At 39.8% G+C, this 23,648-nt stretch overlaps 2 protein-coding genes across 4 annotated transcripts in view; one reads left to right on the forward strand and one right to left on the reverse strand.

The window, feature by feature from the left end:
• IDUA (alpha-L-iduronidase) overlaps window positions 1-23,648 on the reverse strand; it is a 46,658-nt gene that overhangs the window by 16,797 nt on the left and 6,213 nt on the right. Inside the window, exon 1 of one of the 3 annotated variants that reach the window (XM_065656092.1) lies at window positions 21,701-21,779. The exons of the other annotated variants lie outside the window; for them this stretch is intronic. Coding sequence (XP_065512164.1) covers window positions 21,701-21,774 — 74 coding nt within the window. The 5' untranslated portion in view covers window positions 21,775-21,779. Of the gene's footprint in view, window positions 1-21,700; window positions 21,780-23,648 lie in introns of those variants that run through there. 3 annotated transcript variants of the gene reach the window in all.
• SLC26A1 (solute carrier family 26 member 1) lies at window positions 16,792-20,256 on the forward strand. The gene is made up of 2 exons (XM_065656096.1): window positions 16,792-17,436; window positions 18,736-20,256. The coding sequence occupies exons 1-2, from the start codon at window positions 16,816-16,818 to the stop codon at window positions 20,254-20,256; spliced, it is 2,142 nt and encodes a 713-aa protein (XP_065512168.1). The 5' UTR covers window positions 16,792-16,815.

Here is a 23,648-nt window from a genome sequence, read left to right on the forward strand (position 1 = left end):
GGAGGGAAATTCTTTTCAGGTGCACACTGGATCACTTGCCAAAGTTTACAAAATAATCATGTTGTGCTTCTTATCCATGCCACTTTTAGCCTAGTCCCATTCACAAACTTAATCTCTTGGGAGGGCAGGGGTAAGCTAGCTTTGGCTGTGAACAATGTGCATCACAGCCAGATGTGCTCCCATCAGCACAGCTGTGGATACTGTTCCTTAGCCTACAGCTACAGCTTCCCCCTCCTGTGCCCAGCACCTGCTGCTTCTCTTCTGCCATAGGTTGATCCTGCCCAAGGATAAAGTTGCATGCCCTGGAAAGCAAGTGTGTACACAGACATTGGACCAAATATCTTATCTACAGAGAAGAGAGCAAGAAAAACACAGGAAGGGAGTGTTTCCATTCCAGGTAATCTTCAGTCAAGTATTGCATCTCTGATAACACGTCAAGCTAACTTTATCAAACTTTATTGTAATGTAATGAAAAAGAGTTCCCGGGATAGGAAGTCTTGTGGCCTGTCAGTAGGTCACAGCCCATTTAGGAACTCAAAGGTAACATGCAGGGTAACCATCAACAGAGCTAGTCTACTGAAGAGAGAGCTTTGTCTGGCCTAGGATTGATATGATCGAGAAATATCTACACACTGGAGTAGAGTCTTTCTCATCTTGACATTTTCACTCAGCTGGTGTGGCCTGTCTTTGCATTTCTGGTGCACACAGTTACAACACACATCAAAGGCTAAAAAAATCTGGCTTGCTTTCACCTGTGTCTGAGAATAGCCACTCTTCTGCTAGATTGGCCATAGTGGCTGACTAACACCACTCCCAAGGCAACTCCCAAGGCCTAGTCTCACTGGGAATTTCTGCTGGGAATGATTGCTCACTTAGTGGCAAATGCAGCCAAGAAATAGGGTCAGAAAGCTGGCACAAGGTGTTGGCAGAGGAGAGGTGCAAATGATACCTTAACAGTAAACAAATTTTTTCAGCAGGGTACCGTCTGACTTCAGACTTGACAGGTGGACACTGTGAGGGAGCCAAATCAAAAAAACCCTGCTCCATGGGAGATTTTCTGTGTTACAGTCTTAGAGAGAAATTATAGCACAGTCAAGATTCTACCGTGCTATGGTGTTTGCTAGATAACAATATTACATACCATTATGCATTTGATAGAGATGCTTAGCTGTATGCCAGACCATCTCTGTCTAGCCTTTTAAGCTGGTTCCTGCAAACGTACATTCCCTGGTGCGAGGATGTGGACCAACGGCAGCACAGTCACTGTTGTTCTGATTGCATGTAAATTACATTCTGGCCCCTTTCAAGAGTAAATCAAGAGTAAACAGTTGTTGCAGTAGGTGACCACTATCAAGAGCATCCTTAGATACAGTGTCCCAAGTAACTGCTTACCACCTTTCTAGAGTCTGTGATGTCTTTTTGGGATCATAAAACTCCAGAACAGACATAACGCCCATCTAACCTGGAGCTGAGCTCAGTGTCAGAAGCCAAGAATTCACTGGAAAGATGTAGGAACAAACACCAATAAACTATGCCTACTCAAACTCTTGCTGCTACCAGGTCCTCCAGAACAAATGGTCTTCAAAAGTAACTGTCTTATTTCTTTAGCCAGGAGAGCAGGCTGCTAAAGTGACGGTGAAGCACATAAGCTGTGAGCACAGCATCTTCAAGATGAAGGTCAAAAGCTCTGGATGGGAAATGTCAGCAAGTTTATATTTTCCAAGATGGCAACTTGGTGCCCTCCATGACCCTCTTACAACACAAAAAGATCCTGCCCCCTTGTTTTTTACTTACTTTTGCAGCTATGAGGAATGAAGCCAGTTTAAAGTTCACGCTGTTACCAAGACCTTGTTTGTTCCAAACCCACCAACTGTCTACATAAGCTTCTTGTTCTGCTGAGTATTTTAAAAACCTCTGGACCTTAAAAGCAGGTCCTAAGGGATTGTGAGCACTATGGAAATGATACCTCAGAGTATATGAAGGGCAAAATAGCCCTCATTAGCATTCACCTTTCCAGAAGCTGCTCTCTCAGCAGTTATTGAGCCAGGTTTGCTCAATGTCAACCAAAAAAACTCTACCAGATTTGTACTTCAGGCTTAAGCACAAGATCATTAATGAATAACTATGAAATCATCAGGCTCCTGGGTTATTAATAAATAACACTTCCTCCTTCTGAATTCAGTGGAAGCTGACAATACAGTACATATTCACAGAAGAGCTGGTTCTACCATGTTCTTGCTCCACTTGCTCTCACTTCCTATGATCATTACAGGTATGCTAAATTGTCTCCCTTCCATGAAATTCCTATATCCCAAAAGAACCATGATCACTTGACCTTTTGTAGGTTCATGAACACTGATCCTTCCTCCCTGGCAGTCCACAGGCAAAACACAGCCTGTGCTTTTCACACATGCTTTGCAGACCAAAAACCTCATTCGGAGACTTTTTCAGAGTTGCAAGGCCAAGGACTACTTCACCCACACTAAAGAACTGGCACATTTTATGACTTCCAGGTTTATTTATTAGCATTAATACTTCTCTGCATTTGCTTTTCAGCCATATCATTTGTGTAAGCAGGGACTGAAAATCTGCTTGTTTTACAACTACAGCACAGCATTTGCATAGAGGCACAATGGTGAAGACTTCAGTCCATGCTGGATCCCATACTACACATAATTCACTCACTCTATAGAGCGAATGAGTGATCCCAGTAATAAGGGGAGGATACGTTACAAATCCACACAGCCAGGCAGCATCCAGCCCTTGCTGATGTCACAGCTTGTCACAGTTAATCCATCCACACAACCAACCAGCATGATATATGCGCAAAAAGAAGGACGGGTATGAATCTTTGTGGTATAGGAACAAACTGGCTTCAAAAATGCAAAACACAACATCTGTCATTTATTGGAAATTGCTGCCTTTTCTACAAGCCAGCCAGGAGGCTGTGGATTGAGCTGAATCTTTTTATTTTTTTAATACATAAAAATAGAACTGATTTTGATTTATACAGCATCTTAATTTAGCTTCTTTGCTTTGCAAAGGAACTCACAAAATCCTTGTTGTGATCTGGCTAAAACTCACTTGCACAGAAGCGCAAGCCAACAATGAATGCTTTCAAGCTGATGCTAATCACGGCCTATGATTTTCCATTTCTTACTCAGCCTGCTTTTGTGAGCACAGCCTCAGTCCTTCTTTCAGCAATGAGCGTGCTGTGCGTGGGGGGAAGAGAGAGAGAGGCAGACAAAGCATCAACAGCTTCCTGTGCTGAGGTGAGTTAGCTTGCCAGGAAAATATCGTTAGACTGTTGTGTCTCTTCCCTCCTCCCACTTCCCCCCTTGTAAAATAAATTCAAGATGTAAAAGGGGAAACAGAATACAAATGCATAGCAATTTAAGGAAAGGCATAAGGTATTTTAGTATCTGGCCTCTCCAGACATGTGAACATATCCAATCAGATCAAGGCATGGATGATTTAGACTGTTGTGAGATTGTGCTGCAATCCTTTGTTGAGATCTGTTGTACCTACATGCATTTACAAAGGGAAATAATCAAATAATGACAAGGTGAAGTCAGTGGCAAGAAATGCTTTTTGAATGATTCTTCATTAAAAATTTAAAGGCTCATCAGTGACTGAGAGGTAGGCTCAGACACTGTATGTGAGCTGGGCTGCTAGAGGACACTTCTCTTTCTGATTGAGTTTGATGCATGGAAGGGATATCCTCCTGCATAACACATGGCTACAAGCAAAACGTTCATTGTGATTTTATGCTGTCTCTGATGATGGAACTCCAAATAATGTCAGCTACAAGCAAAAGTCTTGGAAAGAGGGGATAGGAAGACTAAATCCATAATGAAGATTAAGGGCTGGCTTTTCAGATGTACAAGAGGAATGATGACCAAGCACTAAAACTAGCTTGCTTCAAGCACGTAACTCCTTTTGGCACTGCCTGGGAAAGCTGTCGCTGAACTTTTATTTTCAAGCAGCAGCAGAACTGTTCTCTATATGCATCCAGCATCCTAATTCAAATGCCCAGCCTAATACTGCACCTTCAGTAACAAGTCTCCATAGTACATGTTTGAGTTATTGGTTTCATTTCACAATACTGTTATTGTCACTCCTTCACTTTCACATCTTTATTTTCTGTTTATGCTCCTTCTATTCTTTTGCATGTTAGCTGTCTGTGGAAATGTAGTCCAAAAGTATGTGAATCCAACTATAGCACACAACATAGCTTATTTACTGTTGTGTAATATCACAACAAGGAGTTGGAATTATTGCCAAATATGCAACAAGAAGCAAATTCAACAATGGTCTACCTAGTTTGCTGTGTACCTCTTGCAAGCACTCAGATTGCTCATAGTTTCTACACATGCTGTAACTGGACCTGAAATTTTGCATTGTGTGCTACTTTTATCAGGTTTTTAACTTCTTCCATCTTATGGTTCTCAAAACTTGTTTCCACTTGGTGAGATCTTTATTAAGCAGGATGTAATGGGACAACTGACAGTCTGAGGAAAGAAGAACATGGAGCTAAATACTGAAGGCATGAAGATATGCAGCTAGACTTCTCAGCTGATATATTTCTCTAATATCTAAACTACAGGTAGCACATAGTGTCTGACAAAGTCCAGTTCCTGGATCTATTTGCACAGCAAATGTACCTTCAGGTGTGTCTTTCTATATCAATCCTTGCCTGCCTACAGGTAACTGTATGTCTAACTTGAATGTATCACTTATTTGCAACACAAAATATAGAAGAGGTCTTCACTAAATGATACAGTTCATCTCCTAATTTCCTGATGTTTAGTAACATACGGTGATGAAAAAGCACAACGAATATGTCATCCACTGTCTTGCTCTTAATCTCGCAGAATTTTTGTGATGAGCAGTTTCTGAATACTTCAGAACTGACAAATGAGCATTATAACCCAATCTGGAAACAGCAGCTCTTTAAATGGCATCCCAGTGTCTGCTCTTGGCTCTTGAACATAAAATATAGCAAAACCTCTTACAATCAAGGAGGTAAAACTAACCAATCGCATTTATAGACAGTCTTCAATGAGATGCAAACGGACACATCTCTCCAAACTGAGAGCTGATAATTCTATTCTGAACCTGGTTTTGGCATTACGACTTAGGCTAGTGATGTATTATTAAATATGGCAGTGATAGGTCTTCCACTCCATGGTCTTCATGTTCATGTATAACGCTTTTTTTTTCTTTCTTCCCCCATCACAAACAGCTTGCCCTAATATAAAAAATACCTCCCTTTTCAGTATAAAAGCACATTGTATTCTGTGCTTATGAAATATGAAAATTCACCTCACAGTGCAGTAAGAAATTCTGTTTTCTTTGCACACCAAAATGGGGTTTGAATATCCCGTTGAGAGTACACTGGAATGCAAGGAATGGGTGAAGAAGCTTCAGTATTCCTGAGAGACTATCTTGCCAAAGTAAATTTACCTCTAAGATTTACCAATATCAGTTGTAATGTTCATCTTAAACCAATTGATAAGCAGGCTCTGGTTCCACAGTTTTGGCTGTTTAGGGATGAAAAAACAAGCCATTTTGTTTATGAGACAGATGAGCTCAGGCACTTTACACTCAATGGCAGCTGAAGGTATGTAAAATCTTCCTAGACATAAGATTTATAAGCCAAGCCCCCATCCATGATGTATTTTAATAAAAATCCTTTTTCAAAGGACACAACTCCATTAACATCTATGGACAGCTCAACACTGTAAATTCCACACACTGCCTATCCTAATCCCATTTAACACATCGTTTTTTTCTCTAATTGAAGTAAGTATCCAAAACCCCTGAAACTGTTAAAGCTAAGTCAGGACTATGCTTGTATTTGATCTCCACATTAATGCAACTTGCTTTCTTAAAACAGAATAGCAGCAATGAATAAGAAGGCAGAGATTACCAGCTCCTGTAACATAACGATTTAAAGTTTATCTTCTACTTGTGATTACACTCTACAGGACAAAGATTTTTTCCAATGCTACTGTTTATGTTATCTCACTGTGAACACCATTGGAGCAATATCATTGGGCAGGCCTAAACTATATCAGGACAGAATTTCTAATCTGCTCTTGTAGAAAGCTGTGCTCCTGAGGAACTGTGCTACTTCGTGCTGATAACAAATCTGTTGCGGAACTACAGCAGCTACTTTGTGCACTTGGTAAGTGCTGATCAATTTGTTCTATGTCTGTAGTGGGAAACAGAAGGAGGGATGCATAATAAAGGATGGTCTTACCCAGGTTTGAATATATATATATTCGCACTGAACTTTGCAGATCTCAGAGTTTCTCCTGCAGCAGGGACTACAGAAGATTTTTTTTAAAAGAAAAAAAGCTAACCAATGAAATATCTCTCTGCTCCCATAAACACATCATTTTCAGCTGCACTGGACATTTGCCACAGCTAGAGAAGGAATGCATAGAGAAGGAATGCACAGTTAGAGAAGGAATGCATAAAGGCTATCCATCCAGAGTGGATGCTTATTTTTAGTGCTTCCATCTTTCCTACTAAATAGCAACCAAATGTGTGCTTTTTAGTCACCTGGTAAATATGGTATAAAGGTAAACTGTAGACTAAGTGAAGCTTCAGGGCATTTTAAATAATGCAGACATTAGGCTTAAGTGTTTTTTATAATTCACTGAATTTATGAACTTCAAACACTTGCAAAGAAGGAAGAAGGCTGTTACATTTGCACTCTATACTTCTGAAGATTTGATGTTATTGATTGTAGCCCAGTAAACACTTTTAACCTTCCCTGTATTACTAATTTGTATTTTAAAGTATATAATTAGGTTACCAGATACGAATTTTATGTAGTAATGCTGTGAATTGTTCTGCAATCTTCTGCAATCCTCAACTAAATGTGTCAACAAAGCCAAATGTATTTTATCTTTTTACAGCATTTATTTCATAAATACCCTCAGGTAGATTTAGCTTGAGTTGAGCATTTGACATGGAAAGGCAGTCCTTTTAGAACATAGTCCTGCTTTGTCAGTGACAGTGGAACTCAGGCAGGATGTCAGGAGCTGCCTGCTCCAAAATTATTGTTGGACTGAGGCCTTGAAGAATGGCTTCATACTGTGGAGTGGGAACTAGCATCTCCATAACTAAAGTACTGATGAACCTTCTGCTATCTGTACTTCTGTATGTTAAGTAAAGCTTGTTCATCATAAAATGTAGTTTCTTCAAAACTAGATTATTTTCACAACTCCAAGAGACAGAATAAGTGACTGTATCGTCACTTACTTTTCCCCATGTGGGATTGCCCTGTCCAAAGATATTTAGCCTCATTATAATGATGCTGTGCCTAAATAGTGTCCACATATTTCAAATTTAAAATTTGAAATTTCTTTCTTTTAAAATTTCAGAAACTGTTATTTTTAGGGGAACTTGAGGTAAAACAAAGTTACAACTGACTATATAGTAGGGGTCAAGTGATAACCTGAAAATCCTGTAGTACCCTTAGGAGCCTGATATTGGGAGAAATTTTGTTGGATAGAAACAAAGAAAAGTCTCTTAAAAAAAAAAAAGTTAAGTGAGGCAAACCCAATTATTCTGCAAATTTCAAGACTGAAAATACTAGAAGTTGCAGAGTTTCTAAATATTGGAAACATGTTGTAAAGAAGAACAGAGTAGGCAAGCTTACTTTGGTCCTGAAGCAAATGGCATGCACATTTTAAGAGGTTAGAGAAGATGGCTCTTGGTTCTAAGAATTAGGTAATAAAATGGATGAAAGGACAAATCTGAGAGACTAACTTTAAGTCACTTTATCTTCAAGAAAGAAATACTACAGGCCTGAAAAGAAATTAACAGAAGCAATAAAGCCATTTTCTATTCTGTGGTGCACAAGATCAAAGAGACACACAATCTTACTACCACCAGTGTGCAAAATCCATTATGTAGATTAAGTGCACTACTGCTTCGCTTTTATTCTAAGAGCTACCTTGAGAATGGCAAAGGGACAGGAATGTGTAGAAGGGGCAAGAAAGATGATTTTACTAAGATTTCATTATCTTCTTTAGCTTTGAGGATTAGAATGTTACAACTACTGTCACCAAGTTTGAGTTCTTGGTAACAGCCAGTAGTTTTAAGAATCCACGACTAGTTTAGCACCAAAAAGGTGAGATGTGCTTCCCCTTCTGTTCCACCCTCATGCTGGTGTTTTGACTTTTCGTTTCCATAATTTTCACGTTTTTTAAAGAGCACATTTTTAAAGAGCAGCAAACAACATTTTGTGCTGGGATAAAAGATGATGTTGGAACATGGTCCTCTGTAGACGTGCTTGTTGCACTGCACCCCACTGCGAGCACTCCTGCTGGCAGAGAAGGAGGAACCATCTTTGTTTTTCCAGCAGCTTTGCCTTTTCCAGGTCTCACACCTTCCATTTCAGATTCTTATTGTGTGCATGTTCACGTTCTTCCTTGGCTGAGAAACATATACAGCTCCTCATTCTTTAGCTTGTAGGCCAACTGAATGCAATTCCTGTGAGTCCTGACCTTGTGCCCAATTTGTTAATCCACATTGCTTAGTAACCATTAAACATTACCTATCACCTTTTTCAAAAGGAGATGGATGATTATTTTTCGTTTGGATAGGTCTGCATCTATCCAAAGAGCTAAGGTAACAGAGAAGGCACTTGGTCAGTTATACACCGCACAAAGAATGAACAGAAAGTCAGTCTTTGTCCTGCTGATCTGCCTACATTCTACAGTCCTTGGTTTACACAGAAGCAACAGAGATTGTGATCTGAATGCGCTGACATGTAGGAATGGAACTCTGACCTCCAGCAGCGCCATCCTATGCGCTGAGCAGAACAGTACTTATTCCAGCCTGCAAAAGGCACAAATCTCAGGCAAGACTGCAGTTCTATTCTTCCCTCTTGAATATGTAAAATCAAAAGCTAATGCTATATGAGGATGCATAAACCAGATCAAATATCAGACGAGAAGCAGCTTCAAAGGTCAGAGATGTGCTATCCTGAACTCCGCATAATTTTTGGATCAGTGTTAGTTAATTAATAATCTTATGCATTATTTAAACTCAAATCCTCAGCAAGTGCTGCATATATATCCAAGTTTTCAGAGCAGTACAAGTGACAACACACTACCAAGCAGGAAGCTCAAGATTCCATAACTACTATTCTTTGCCTTGAGGAATATTTAGCTAATAATTATCCTTTATGCAAACAGAGAAATGCCTGACTGAAGACTTTCATTCATTCCAACGTGCAAAAGCAGAGCTGAACACTCCTGTCAAAAAGCTATCGAGGTAAGAGATTTGCCTCCCGTCCCACACCTCTGAACTCAGGCTTTATTTGTTCTTTGCCTGTTTCCAAAGGTGCAAAACTGCCTCTTTTCAGTTACTTTGCACACTGGTGTTGCTTTTTCAGTTTTGTCATTATTCTGTTCTTTGTAAATATTGCTTATAAGGTAGATACTGTGCAAAGGTTTGTAAAACATGCAGTCAGCTGCAACTGGTATGGAAGCAATCTCTTCTGCAAACTCTGGTCTAAGAGTTCAAGACCATCCATTTGGCTAGTTTATATTTGTACTTAAGAAAAGCGGCCTATATGAAGCTTATCTGGTTCTCAAAGCATTAAATTATTATTAAAATTAAGCATTTTCTTAGTGATTACATATCAAAGAGGGTTTCCAAAATACTGTCCTTATTGTGTATAGTAAATCCAAAATACCAGGGAATAACAGGAAAAAAACACAAGAATGGGACACCAATTAGTTTTTCTCTACAACAGCTTAACATGACTAAACAAAGTCCAGCAAAAACACAGAGCAGATAAATGGAGCTAAGTGTTTAGCTGTTTGACTGATTACTAGGGTCTTGGAAAGGTGTCTTGAAAGATTTTTTTTTTAAAAAACAGACTTTTACTTCGGACCAGCTACCTTTCCAAAAGCAAGAAGCCTGATTTTTAGAAATGTTCTTTGACATCATAGAAAATGTCTTTTTAGTGGTCATGCCCAGGACTCTCCAGAAGAAGAATGCTGTCTTGGCTTTGAGTGTATGCCAATATTTTGACCAGAATGTTCTGGAACCTCTAAACAAAAAGAGTCCTTGGAGAACTAGTGAAACTACTTGATAATTTATTTCCAACGTCTGATCATTCTCAAGGATGATCTGATGGGCCAACCTTAACAACAGCTGCTGCCTGACTATGTGAGTTCTGTTGTAGTGTACTCATCACCTCTGCGATTGTTACGTGTCAGTGGCTGTCATCCTACTCACTGGGACACTGGACCAAGAATCCTTGGGAAAATACAAATTGAATCACAGCTTCTGGTGAATTTGAAAGGGAGCCTAACTTGCTTCAGAAATCCTAGATCAATTCATAGTTGGAAATAGAAGTTGTGAACTGGAGATTTTAATGAGAAATACACAAATCTAAAATATTGTTTGACACTCAGAACAACTCCTTAGTAGGACAGTGTTAAATTGTAGAGTACTTAGTGTAATCTTCTGGCTTTCCTGACCTGTAGAGATCAATAAACTGTAAAATTTTTTTCTCTTTCACTTTTAGATCAGTATAAAGTTAAAACTCAACAGGAAAATGCTTTGAAATGACAATATTTTGCCCAGATATAGTAAAAAACTGACCAAGCTCATCAAGTTTAACATGATTTTCCTAAAAAGCACTGTGATACACTTTGCCTATAGCCTGAAAGTTTGCTAGGGTAGTGTTTAAATAAATCATTTTGTTTGCTGGCACCTTGCTTAAGTCTGCTTCCAAGGACATCTAGGTCCTGGTGCTCTAAAGATAAAAATACAAAAGTTTATGCAAGACAGAGAGAAACAGCCATTTCACTTGTTCTGTTTTGTCACTTGATCCTTTCTAAAACTCCTAGGTTATGTCAACATTTCAAAGTAATTCTGCACAACAAAAGCAGATTAATAAATCAAAGCACTAGGTGATGAAGCAGTATTGTATTATATGCATTTCAGGAGATTTTATTTCAGACTAGTCAGGTCCCACAGACTAAACATCCTCCCTCCATCCATTCAAATCTGTCCAAAGAACCAATTGCTGGCTCGGGCTTTTATGCCACCATAAAGGGTCAGAGTCCACCGAGGCAGAGCTTCTGGGTACTCTCCTCTGAAAAAAGTCTGGTTTGCAAGCATAGTACGCCTCTGTACATTGGATCTATGCAATGTAAATAAGGCTAACCAGGGATTTTTTTCAAAACTCTGTTAATGCTCAAAACCAGAGCAGTAATGTAGTCATAGCCATTAGAGAGTAAGGAGGTTTCTTACAGGCAGGAAAGGTTGCTGAGATGAAAGTTGAGTGCCATGAACAGTTTAACTCAACACCTGCAAGTGTTTTAAATCAAATGCTTGGCTAAACCGATGTCTCTCATGTTTTTCTGTGATTTATGCAACAAAAATACAATGAAACTTAAGACGATAAACACAAAACCTGTTCTACCCACATAAGTTTTAAGCCGATTTTTTGTAGTTCGAACATAGAGAAAACTGCAACCATCACTTGGCTCAAATCATATAAAGGGCTCTATCCTAACTTACACTTGCAATCTCTGTGTCAGGAAGAGTGAGCGATTCTAGTATAGAGTGGGGATACACTGATTTCTGTCCCGAATACAGCATTTAAGAGATCTTCTTAGCACAGAGTCAGGCTCACCCTGCCTACTCCCCCTTGGGCTTTCTAGAGATACAGCTTCATATCTCCTGGTGGACAATCAGGATGGGGAGACAAAAGGATGCATCAGAATAAAGTTTTTGGGTTTGTGCTGTTTCACAAAGAATACAGTCAGAATGGTTATACGTGTAAAAGCAGAAACTACTTGCCAAAGAATGTGCAACGAGGAAACCCACTGAATATGTTGTTATGAATGTTTCCTCCCCCGCAGAGGGATTTTGTCAGGTCAGTGGCATGGTGAAAAGACAGGAAGAAAGGTGGGACTAAGGCCAGTTGGAAAGTGAACAGTTTGTTTAGCTTGGATAGTTCTTTGGTTTGTTTCTTTTTTTCACAAGGTAAACTGAGTCACTACATTTGCGACCAATGACAGAACCTGAGTGAATGGCAGGAAGATGTGCCAGGGGAGGTTTAGGTTGGACATTAGGAAAAGGTTCTTCACCCAGAGGGTGGTGAAGCACTGGAACAGGCTCCCCAGGGAGGTGTCACGGCCCCAAGCCTGACAGTGTTCAAGAAGAGACTGGACAACACCCTCAGACACATGGTGTGAACTGTGGGGTTGTCCTATGCAGGGACAGGAATTGGACTCGATGATCCATGTGGGTCCCTTCCAACTCAGAACATTCTATGATTCTATGATTTAACCTGAAAGAATGAGTGGTTCATACAGTGGTTCTGCTCAACCAGGGAAAAAAAATGTGTTTTGATTTTGCTCATGTAATCAAGAGGAACTTGAAAAAACTTAACTGTGAAGATTCAAAATACAATTTAAAATAACCAAGACTACTTTTTATTGTAATGATATGGATGATACACAGGTATGTGGATGTGCACACAACTAACTTCTACTTGTATTAAACAGCTGAGAATGTTCTGATACCAAAGCCAAATGCAATGGATAGACATGGTCTATGCTATGTGCTGCTTCCTCTGCGCATCCCTGCCAAGAATAGCATTTCCAGCAAGTGATGGGAAGCCTTCAGCTAGCATGTTCATTTGACATGGGTTCTGAAAACATATCTAGCAAAATAAATTATTATTTACAGGAAGGAAACCCTAATTTTCAGGAGAAAAATGAACTAAAGAATATGATCCATCAGCATTTGGCTGTGTTTTAGCTTGAACGAATTTATTCCACTGGGAAAGTTTTATTAACCTTTGTCTAAAATGCATCAAAACTGCTGTTAAAATACATGCTTTATCATGCTAGCTTTTTTTTTGCTGGCTTTTACAGAAAGCTACTATTCTGATTATGCAGTAAGGCAGCACAGAGAAGATCTATTACTAAATTTTCATTTATATACAAGATCTCTTAAGAGATTTCCAGCAAAACTATATTCCAATAATCATATACATCAAAACCTATTATCATCCCTTGGGAAATGGCACAAACAATGCATATGTGTGAAATCTAATGTGTGGTGGTTTTTTGGTGTGGTTTGGGGTTTTTTTGTGTGTGTGTGTGTGTTTTGTTTGGTTTTGTTTGGTTTTTGGTTTTTGTTTTGTTTGGTTTTGGTTTTTGTTTGTCTGGTTGGGTTTTTTTGCAAATACAGACTTACTTGCAAGTAAATTGTGTGAGTTTACAGAGAGGGAGACAGGAACTGTACAATTAATACATGAGCCAAGTGTACAGAAGCCAATGCAATCTTTCTTATGTAGCCTATCAAAAGCACTCATTGGATTTTGAACTGACCACTAGTTTTTTAAGTATGGAGAACAAGAGCACTGTATTTCTTGGCTGTTTAAATTCCCTTGGCTGTAAGAAGTGGGGAGTATTTGAATAGGACTTGCCATTCTCACACACAAGCCCCTCATTCTCCAGACTAATTTAGGTAAGACAGAAAGTGCTTGTTTTTTGCTTCTTAAAAATGAGTGTCTTTATTAGAGTTGCTAGCACTTTGTATTGGGTAAACTTTCATCATATGCTCTTAAGTAGTTTTCTTGGTGTCGTAACTTCTTTTATCTTTTGTCTCACCTTTGCATTGCAACAAAGACTAGATTCAACCTATTTCCTGTCCAAGCAGATCGTGCCTAGCATAACAACGCAGTACATTAGAGTCTAAAGTAAATTTGACATTGCTGTTAAAAAATAGCCACCAATCTTTCTGAATAATTACATTAAATTGTAATTTTTTTCCCTTATGATGGAAATAAACCCTATTTACAAAAATAAAGAAGCTTATACAGTGGGAGGTAAAAACTATTTAATGTAACTGGGATGGATAGAAATCTACTGACTTTCTATAATAGACTACTAATAGGTCATTTTCAACTTGGACAATCAGTCCACACTTCTCTAACAAGAATTTCTTTCTTGCCTTTTACCAAATTATGAATTATGTGCCTGTGACACTTAAACATCCTGTTGCAAGTTGTGGTTAAACTTTTCATGGCCTTAGAAATCACACTGTGCCATTTAAAATAACACCTGGGAACTTGTTTAAGACTTTTGCACTAGTTACAGGTACATATCTTATTGTTTTCAATTTGCTGGAAAAAGTATTTGCCACAATCTTGAAAAAACATTCTAAGCAGGACAGACAGAAGACTTTATAATAAGCCACTCTTTATTTGCAGTGCTACAGATCGAAAGCTTAAAGGTTGCTGTTAATCTATTCTTTTGCTTACCAATTAGGCTTCCAGTTGGACTCATAAGTCCTTTGTTTTTTCTCAGCTTGGAATTCTACACTTTAACTGGTTGTTACCAAATATTCACAAATCAAAACACTCTTCTTAACAATAAAAAAAAAGACATTTTCACAGAGAATGACGACTTCTGTCACTAGAGTCTAAATTTAATGCTAACTGTTAAAATCATTAAAATACACCAAGAGAATACTGTGCCAGTGGGTGCCCTTCAAGTTTTAGGAAACTGATAGGTATGGCTTCTGTCTCGAGATACTGCAAGAAGAAAGAAACTTGTAAGTGAAGACAAGCTTTGACATTATATTGCAATGTCACACCTGGCACCAAAAAACTTTGTTCAGAGATCCTGGCTGTTTATGACACTGGCAGAGGCTGAGCTTGACAAGTTTCTCCTTCCTAGAGATTCTGCATACTGTTGTACCAGCACATACTGTCTTCTTCTAGGTCAGTATGAGTCATTCCTTATCTCCCAGTACTGCAAAACAGAAGACAAGATTTGCCACTTGGCAAATGTCTGGTTTGATGTTTGCCACCTTCCTCCTCCTATTTTCATCTTTTAACTGTTTAAGCTAAGGCACTTGCATGTTATACTGTTTTGCCTCTCAATTCATGTCCCCACCTGCCCCCAAATGATTTATGAATGTGCTAAGCTACTTTCAACTCAATTTGACAACTGAGTAAAAATGCAGAAATTGAGTTTGATGAAAACAGTTGTGTTCATAGAGGCAAGAGACATCAAAAGCACCTCCATCTGGAGAACACAAATTTTCCCAGTCTTTATGTATCAGAAAACTGACATGCAGGAGAACCATAGGAAACACCATGGTGTTTGTTCTGCTGCCCACGGAAATATTTGTTATATTTTCTTCCCTGGAGAGCAAAGCTAAGGTAACTATGGGTTTAAGCCTGAAAATACTAATATGTAGCACTCTTCTGAGATGGTAACAGATTCCATTACGGTGCATGGTCCATATATTGCCATAGTGGTATTTGTGAGGAAATATTAATTACTAATCAATTATTTAATTATTTGTCTAATTAATTAATTAACGAGGGCAAGCGTAGAGTCTTGCATCTGGGCAGGAACAACCCCAGGTTCCAGAATAAGTTGGGGAACGACCTATTGGAGAGCAGTGTAGGGGAAAGGCACCTGGGGGCCCTGGTGGTCAGCAGGATGACCATGAGCCAGCACTGTGCCCTTGTGGCCAAGAAGGCCAATGGCATCCTGGGGTGTATTAGAAGGGATGTGGTTCGTAGGTCGAGAGAGGTTCTCTTCCCTCTCTACTCTGCCCTGGTGAGACCACATCTGGAATATTGTGTTCAGTTCTGGACCCCTCAGTTCAAGAAGGATAGGGAACTGCTGGAGAGAGTCCAGCGCAGAGCCACGAAGATGATGAAGGGAGTGGAGCATCTCCCATATGAGGAAAGGCTGAGGGAGCTGGGTCTCTTCAGCTTGAAGAAGAGGAGACTGAGGGGTGACCTCATTAATGTTTATAAATATGTAAAGGGTGGGTGTCACGAGGATGGAGCCAGGCTCTTCTCCGCAACAACCAATGATAAGATAAGGGGCAATGGGTACAAACTGGAACATGGGAGGTTCCACTTAAATATGAGAAGAAACTTTTTCACAGTGAGGGTGCCAGAGCACTGGAACAGGCTGCCCAGGGGGTTGTGGAGTCTCCTTCTCTGGAGACATTCAAAACCCACCTGGACACCTTCCTGTGTAACCTCATCTAGGTGCTCCTGCTCCGGCAGGGGGATTGGACTAGATGATCTTTTGAGGTCTCTTTCAATCCCTAACATTCTGCGATTCCATGATTCTGTAATGGAAGCTGCACATCAAAACAATCTACAATTCAACAGGTTTGTGTTACATAGCAGCTTGTAAGAATCCATCATTGGTTGTGTACAAATTTTTGTGTAAGACTAAATTGTTGCTCTCCAGAAAACTCTGCTTTACAGGTTCTACTAGAAAAACTTTTCTCCTGTGCACTGAGGACAGCTGCAGTGACAGTCCACTATACCACATATGAATTCCTCAACCATGACTACAAGGTGCACAATTAGAAAGGCCATAGCCTACCTCACTAGTATATGTTTATTTCATACCATCAAGTGCTGCCTCTGATCACAGAAGCCTCTATGATGGAGCATTTGGAGGAGCTGATGGAAATATTTGTTGTACAAAGAAATTATTAATTTAACTCAATTTTTTCCTTAGTAAAACAAACTGGATTTAATCAAATGAACTCTTAAACGTCTGCAAGAAAGGGCTCGATCTACAGATTTATTTTTTAGTGTGGTCACTGGAGCCCTGTCGTGGTGTTTTTGTTGGCATGATGCTTCCTTAAAAGCATAATCAGGTAACAAACTTCTAGTATTAAGCATCTGTGCTAAAAAAAAGCTTTATGAACTGCAACCTAACAGTCATTTTCTTCACACTGCAGGAACATCCACATGAAGTAAACACTGGGACAATGGAAAGAGTACTTGAGGCTGCCAGGATGGAAAACAGCACCTCTCCCTGTTTTCTCATGGAAAGAAAGACTCGTGTCAAGATTAATAGGAAAGAAGTCATACTAGCTAAGCTGCAGAAGAGCTGCTCCTGCACCCCAAAGAAGCTGAAGAACTTTGTCATGGACTTCTTTCCTGTTTTACAATGGCTTCCCAAGTACCAGTGGAAAGAGTACATCTGGGGGGACATTATGTCTGGGTTAGTGATTGGGATCATTTTGGTGCCCCAAGCAATCGCATACTCACTGCTGGCAGGTCTGAAGCCCATTTATAGTCTTTACACATCATTCTTTGCCAACATAATCTATTTCTTAATGGGCACATCCCGTCATGTCTCAGTTGGCATTTTCAGCTTGATAAGCTTAATGGTAGGACAAGTTGTGGACCGAGAACTTCTCTTGGCTGGGTTTGACTTGAATGATGATGCCCCACCAGCCTTGGGTAATGGCTCTCTGCAGAATGACAGTCAGTCCAACACAACTGCCTTCAACCTTACAACTGCAGGGGTGAATGCTGAATGTGGGAAAGAATGCTACGCTATTGGCATTGCTACAGCCTTGACATTTGTGGCTGGAGTGTATCAGGTAAGTGTTGACATCCAGAGACAAGGTATGAAGTTCCTAAAGCTTCTTTGCATGACCTAAGCTTTGGTTTGACTCTTTCAATGAGAGATACAGCATCAGTTCACTAGAATGACCTTGGACTGTTTTATCCAGGAAGCCTAACTGTAGAGAAAGCATGAGGTAGGCAGTTTTCTTAGCTACTAGCAAGCACAGGTAAAACAAGTCTTTTGCAAGACCATTAACATCATTTTGATACTCTACTGCCCCTTGGCCTTGCTGCTTTCATGGGACCATGAATACAATACAGAAATTACTACAAGGGAAATTCCCAGATAGCTGTGTACTTCGACACTGAAGAAATAATTCTGTTTCCCTAGATACTTTAATAAAGGTGCAGAATCACTCACCAACTTCTATGAAGGTTCAGAAATGTGCTGCTCAGTGTTTTGCTAGTGGCTACTATGTTGTACCAAACTGCTGTACAAAGATAATTCAGAAGCAGAAAGGACGAAAGAGGCAATACATTGAGTAACCTACTTTTCAGACAATGGCCGTGCTGGACTCCTTGAGAGTTACCAATGAGCTGCCTGCCACAAGGATACCAAGAGAACACAGAAGGAAGTATGATGAACATACTTACCTATTAATTATATATATACATATATATATATACACACAAAAATTAAGGAAGAGTTAGCTATCTTCCTGTTTACTAAGAAATTTCAGGTCACATTTATGAACAATAACATGCCCGTGTGAAACTGTGTTTTCCAAAGCCATCAAAGGAAGGAGAAGCAACTAGTTAAGGACAGTATCCTGGGATGTGGGAAAGTTTGTGAAGGCATGCCACAAAGGCTGTCTGTGCTCCACTTTGCCTTCTGTTCACAGGGCTAAAATTAAAAGCTGTTTAATTTAACAGTGCCACTAAAGTAGGGATCTCAGCTGTTGTCATTCAAATTCTGTTTACAAAGCAATTGCCATAAGTTTTAACTCTATTCACTTTAAAAAAGGAAAAAATATATTTAGCTTTGAATCCACTGTTCTTTTGCATAGGAAATAACATTGAGGTGAGCCACTTCAGTGGAGTCACTTCAGACCAATGTTTGATTGACTCTGTCTCAAACTCCTTATTCACCTATCGGGTTTGTAGTATCCCACAAAAATAAAAGGAATCAAGTTTTAAAAGCAGACTGGAAACACGGAAGGATAATTCTTGTTTTGAGATTTAAACAGCCAAATGCTATCTGCCTCCAGCTAGCTCTGTCCCACCTGTACTTAATCTAAGGCTCATCTTTTTTTTTTTTTATTGTGTCTCCTCAGGTTCTAATGGGAATCTTTCGTCTAGGTTTCATATCTATGTACCTATCTGAATCTGTACTAGATGGCTTTGCAACTGGTGCTTCCTTAACCATTTTAACAGCTCAAGTGAAGTATCTGATTGGAATAAAAATCCCACGTAGCCAAGGGCATGGGATGCTGGTTATTACCTGGATTAACATTTTCCGGAACATTTCTCAGGCTAATCTTTGTGATGTCATCACAAGTGCCATTTGTGTTGTGGTGCTGGTCACTGCTAAGGAACTGGGAGATCGGTATAAGCATAAGCTGAAATTTCCTCTCCCCACAGAGCTGGTAGTTATTGTTGTGGCAACAGTGGTGTCACACTATGGGAAGTTAAATGAAGTGTATGCATCCAGTGTTTCTGGAGCTATTCCAACAGGATTTATTTCCCCCAAGGTACCACATTTCAACTTAATGCTCCGAGTCGCTGTAGATGCTTTGCCTCTTGCCATAGTCAGCTTCGTATTCACTATATCCCTTTCTGAAATGTGTGCAAAGAAATATGCTTACACCATCCGAGCCAATCAGGAAATGTTTGCTGTGGGGTTCTGCAACATCATTCCTTCTTTCTTCCATTCTTTTGCAACCAGTGCAGCTCTGGCAAAAACACTCGTCAAAACATCTACAGGCTGCCAGACTCAAGTCTCTGGAGTAATTAGCGCAATGGTGGTTTTGCTGGTGCTACTCTTCTTGGCACCTCTCTTCTACTCCTTGCAGAAGTGTGTCCTGGCTTGTATTATCATTGTCAGCCTCCGAGGAGCCCTGAGGAAGTTCCAAGATGTGCCAGCACGGTTCCATGTGAATAAGGTGGACACACTGATTTGGGTCGTTACCATGTCTGCTTCTGCCTTGATCAGCACAGAAATAGGGCTGTTGGCTGGCACTGTTTTCTCCATGTTATGCATCATAGTTAGGACACAGCGGCCACGGACAGCCCTGCTTGCTCAGATCCAAGACACCAGCCTTTATGAGGATGACTCAGAATATGAAAACCTCTCTCCAGTTCCAAAGGTCAAAATATTCCGCTTTGAGGCCCCACTCTACTATGCAAATAGAAACTACTTCTTAAAGTCTCTGTACAGATTGACTAACTTAGATCCTAACCTACAAGCTACTAGAAGGAAGAAATATGAGAAGAAGGAAAAGCAGCATCTGAAAAAGGGAGATCACACAACTGCTAATGGACTGGGCATTGTAGAAACCACTCTGCAACTGTTTCCTAAGCAAGCTGATTTCCAAGCCCTTGTTGTTGATTGTTCTTCCATCTCATTTTTGGACACCACTGGAGTTAATACTCTTAAGGAAATCCTGAAAGACTACAAAGACTTAAACATTTCTGTCCTCCTGGCTTGCTGCAATCCCTCAGTGATAGACTCTCTAAAAAAAGGTGGTTACTTTGGGAAAGATTTAGGAAGCATGCAGGAAATGCTGTTCTACAGTATACATAATGCTGTGCAGTTTGCGAAAGACCAAAAGCTTCCAGCAGATTGCTCAGTTTAATCCTGTGTCTTGCTCGATGATATATGACACGAGTGACAGATGGAGAGGGGCAGTTTGCAATAATTAAATTATCAGACACACTGTGTACAGCAATAGCCCTACAAAGCCACTCTCCTCTAAAGAGCTCTGCTGTTTGTCCAGTGCCACACAGAACAGCCACTGGGAATGCAGTCCAGGGCCAGGATGGAACAGTTTGGATTATTACCTGCACCTTCACTTTATGATGTGGGTGAAGTGCAATAGAGCAGTTCGGGATTGACTTCTACCTTGTGCCATAATCATGTGTGACCCAACATCATACGACTGTTGTGCTGGAAGGTCTGCCCAGTGTCAGCTGACTCTCCTAGTGGTTTAATGGTTGGTTTGTGTTGACCAGCTATGCCATTTCCATGAAAATCCAATGAATCTAGCATCTTGGACCCATAATGGTTTCAATTCCGGCTTGCAAGGCCCCACTCCTTCCATCATTCTAGGTGTGCTCCTAAACAACTCCCACCATTCGCATACAAATAAAATCTATAAAATATTGTGTAACCTAGCATGTCTCTCCAGCTTGATTACATAGGCTTAATGACACAACCTGAGAAGAAACCATGATCCATTACAATCATTTTGAAAAATTACCGCTGGAGTCACTAGTGTTACTGGCTTCAATCTGTGGTAATTAGTTACTGAAAGTTGTGATACTCTCAATGATGCTGAAAGAAATATGACTCTGATACACGATTTTGTAACTAGTAAGAGGATAAACATTAAGAAACACAAACGGCTTTAACTGGCAGTCACAGAGTTACCCAGGTAGTTGTACCATCCTATAAAAATAAGTTCCCTCTGGTAGGCAGATGCAATTCCAATTCAGGGACACATAAGGACCATCAAACATAAATTTCAGAACTGTGATGCACCACAACATGTTCTTCCTACAACTGCCCACCTGGGTGCAAAGAGTAACAGGAGAAGAGGGTATGGTGAGAAGGTAAATCTGTGATCTGCCTAGAAGGGGAATGATGGGTCAGTCAGTACCTCCTGGCTGGTCTTCTCTGATGAAATGCTAATGAAGCTTTACAGTAGCATACCTGGGCCAAGTAAAGGTAGCAGTACTTTGTAAGTTGTGTATCCCCATATGCTGGAAGAAAACCCACCACTCTTTGCACATACTACAGATGTTTCAAGGGGTTTTTTTCCTCCTATCTTATTAGTCTTTGATTTGAGATCCACTAAACCACGTTTTCCACGGCTGGGTTACTTTCTGTGATAATTTGCATTAACTGCTGTTCATTCTGCTTTGAGTCAAATGATACTCCCAGAGTCAGTTGTGTTGCTATATATACATTCTCTCTTTACAAATAAGCATAGATTTAGATTTTGTTTGTAACACACCACACAGTGTTCTGGCCCATGGAATTGGCAGAATATCATCTCTCATACTCAAGCTTATAATTACCTGTATGAAAGGTAGGACAGCTGCCCTATCTTCCTCTCCTTATTCATGGTTGGTTCAAACACAGCACCAAGCATGGAAGGAAATTCCATCACAGCTGTGTGTCTTACAATTAGCAGACTCTAGAAATAGGTTCCACATATGCAGAAGCCATTTCTCTGCTGTGCCATTAAAAAAAAAAATAAAGTCATGTCAACACATCATGGGACATGCTTGTTTAAACTTTTCAGGTCACTGAATGAAAGAATACTGAGGTTCTCCAAATGCCCCAAAGCCTTTTTGGCTCTCAAGAACAAATATTTTATTAAAGGAAAAGCACTGCATTCCCAAAAGACAAAATAAAAAATGTCTTCGCTGGGACTGAAAATAGCACAATATTAGGTAAGTGATTCAATGCTAACATTTTCATGCACTCATTATAAAAAAGCATATCAGCTGCACACTGTTAATACTGACAGAGCAGTAAAACCTGACAGAAATGTCTGTCAAAAGATTCAAGGATTGACCATTGGCAGCATTTTCCTGCCATAACACAATTTAATTACTGACTTATTATGACTAGCTCCTTTCTGTCATAAAAGCAAATGGGCAGAGCCCAAGGACAAAGTATTTCTTTGTGTCTGCTTTTGTTTGTAACCATTCTTTGACCAGGGAATATTTCTTCCAAGGTCCTGCCAGGGCCTAGCACGAGAAAGTAGGTTTATAGGAATTACTGCCAGACAATATCAATCTAGACACTCTTAGGCTGTTGTGCCAAAGCAAGCTGTCGTTGGAAGTCAAATAAAATTGTTTCAGTACAAAAAGAGCACAAATCCTAGCAATCTCGACTTCTTTTATCTTTATGGGTCAAGCTACCAGCCTAGAACAGAAAAAGTGCAAAAATAACCTTAACTCTAGATGAATCTCATTTTAAAAGGGAAAAAAATAATGAAAAAAAGAAAAAAAAAAGAAAAAAAATATTCCAACAGAATGTGTATCCCTGCAACAGTCTCTGGAGAAAAATGAAGAAGAGGTTGCCCTTCTGTTATCAAGCAGGCTGAGAAAATAAGAGTCAGAGTCTCTTTTTCATATTTAAGAATGGCACCAAAGGATACCTAAGCAAAGAGACTTGGCTATACAATAAGAGGAAGGGTAATCTTTAAGACTTTTACTAGGAAGAAACTTATTGACCAGAAGAAATAATAAGAACAATTTTCTGTTTCAGTTTCATTGGCAGAGCTGGCTCACAAACCAAGTTATTCTGTTGTACAGCGTCAAATGCAGCAGGGAAACAGCTTTCAGTGCTATGATGTAGGGATGCTGGGAGACTGTAAATTATTTCTAAGCAGTACTAAAAGGTAACTAAAAAAGCAAGTCTTTTTCTGACAGGTTTATGTTTGCTATACTGTGTTATACCAAAAGGGTATGAAGATTGAAAATGTTAAAAGCTGCTGATTCTTTCCTGTTCTACCAGGAATTAGGTACTGTGACTTGGAGAGGAGCTGGGGATGGACTTGTATTTCCAACTAGGTTAATACTAATGTTGAAATAAAATAACTATATGCATTTTATGAAATGTTATAACCATCATGTAGATTGACTATATTTTTGTTCACTGTGGTGCCTTGTATAAATCATGTACCTAATAAAATTTAGTATTGCTACATAAGAATAGGAAAGGGTTCTTAGCTTATGGACTGTGCAGGTCCCATGGAGCTGGGCAAAGATTTGGGAATCTTCACCTCAAACTCTCCTGCTGGCTAGTGCAGCTTGGCCAGAATGTGTGGCAGAGGTGTCAAAATGGTTGTATTTACTGGCACTGGTAACTAACAACTGGGGAACTGTCCAGTCCATGAAAGACACCTTGGGGTCTCTTGTAACCATAATATTCCTGTGTCACATGACCTAGAGACAAATGTGTGCTTTTGGTTGGAAAATAAAACTAGCAGTTATTTGAAAACAGCTTACCTCG

This window comes from Caloenas nicobarica, chromosome Z (assembly GCF_036013445.1).
Source record: "Caloenas nicobarica isolate bCalNic1 chromosome Z, bCalNic1.hap1, whole genome shotgun sequence".
Taxonomy (NCBI): domain Eukaryota; kingdom Metazoa; phylum Chordata; class Aves; order Columbiformes; family Columbidae; genus Caloenas; species Caloenas nicobarica.

Excerpts from the sequence above, each read along its gene's own strand:
- SLC26A1 (XM_065656096.1), top strand. The coding sequence starts at position 16,816 with ATGGAAAGAGTACTTGAGGCTGCCAGGATGGAAAACAGCACCTCTCCC. Across the intron at positions 17,437-18,735 it reads TTGTGGCTGGAGTGTATCAG|GTTCTAATGGGAATCTTTCG; the intron begins GTAAGTGTTGAC and ends GTGTCTCCTCAG.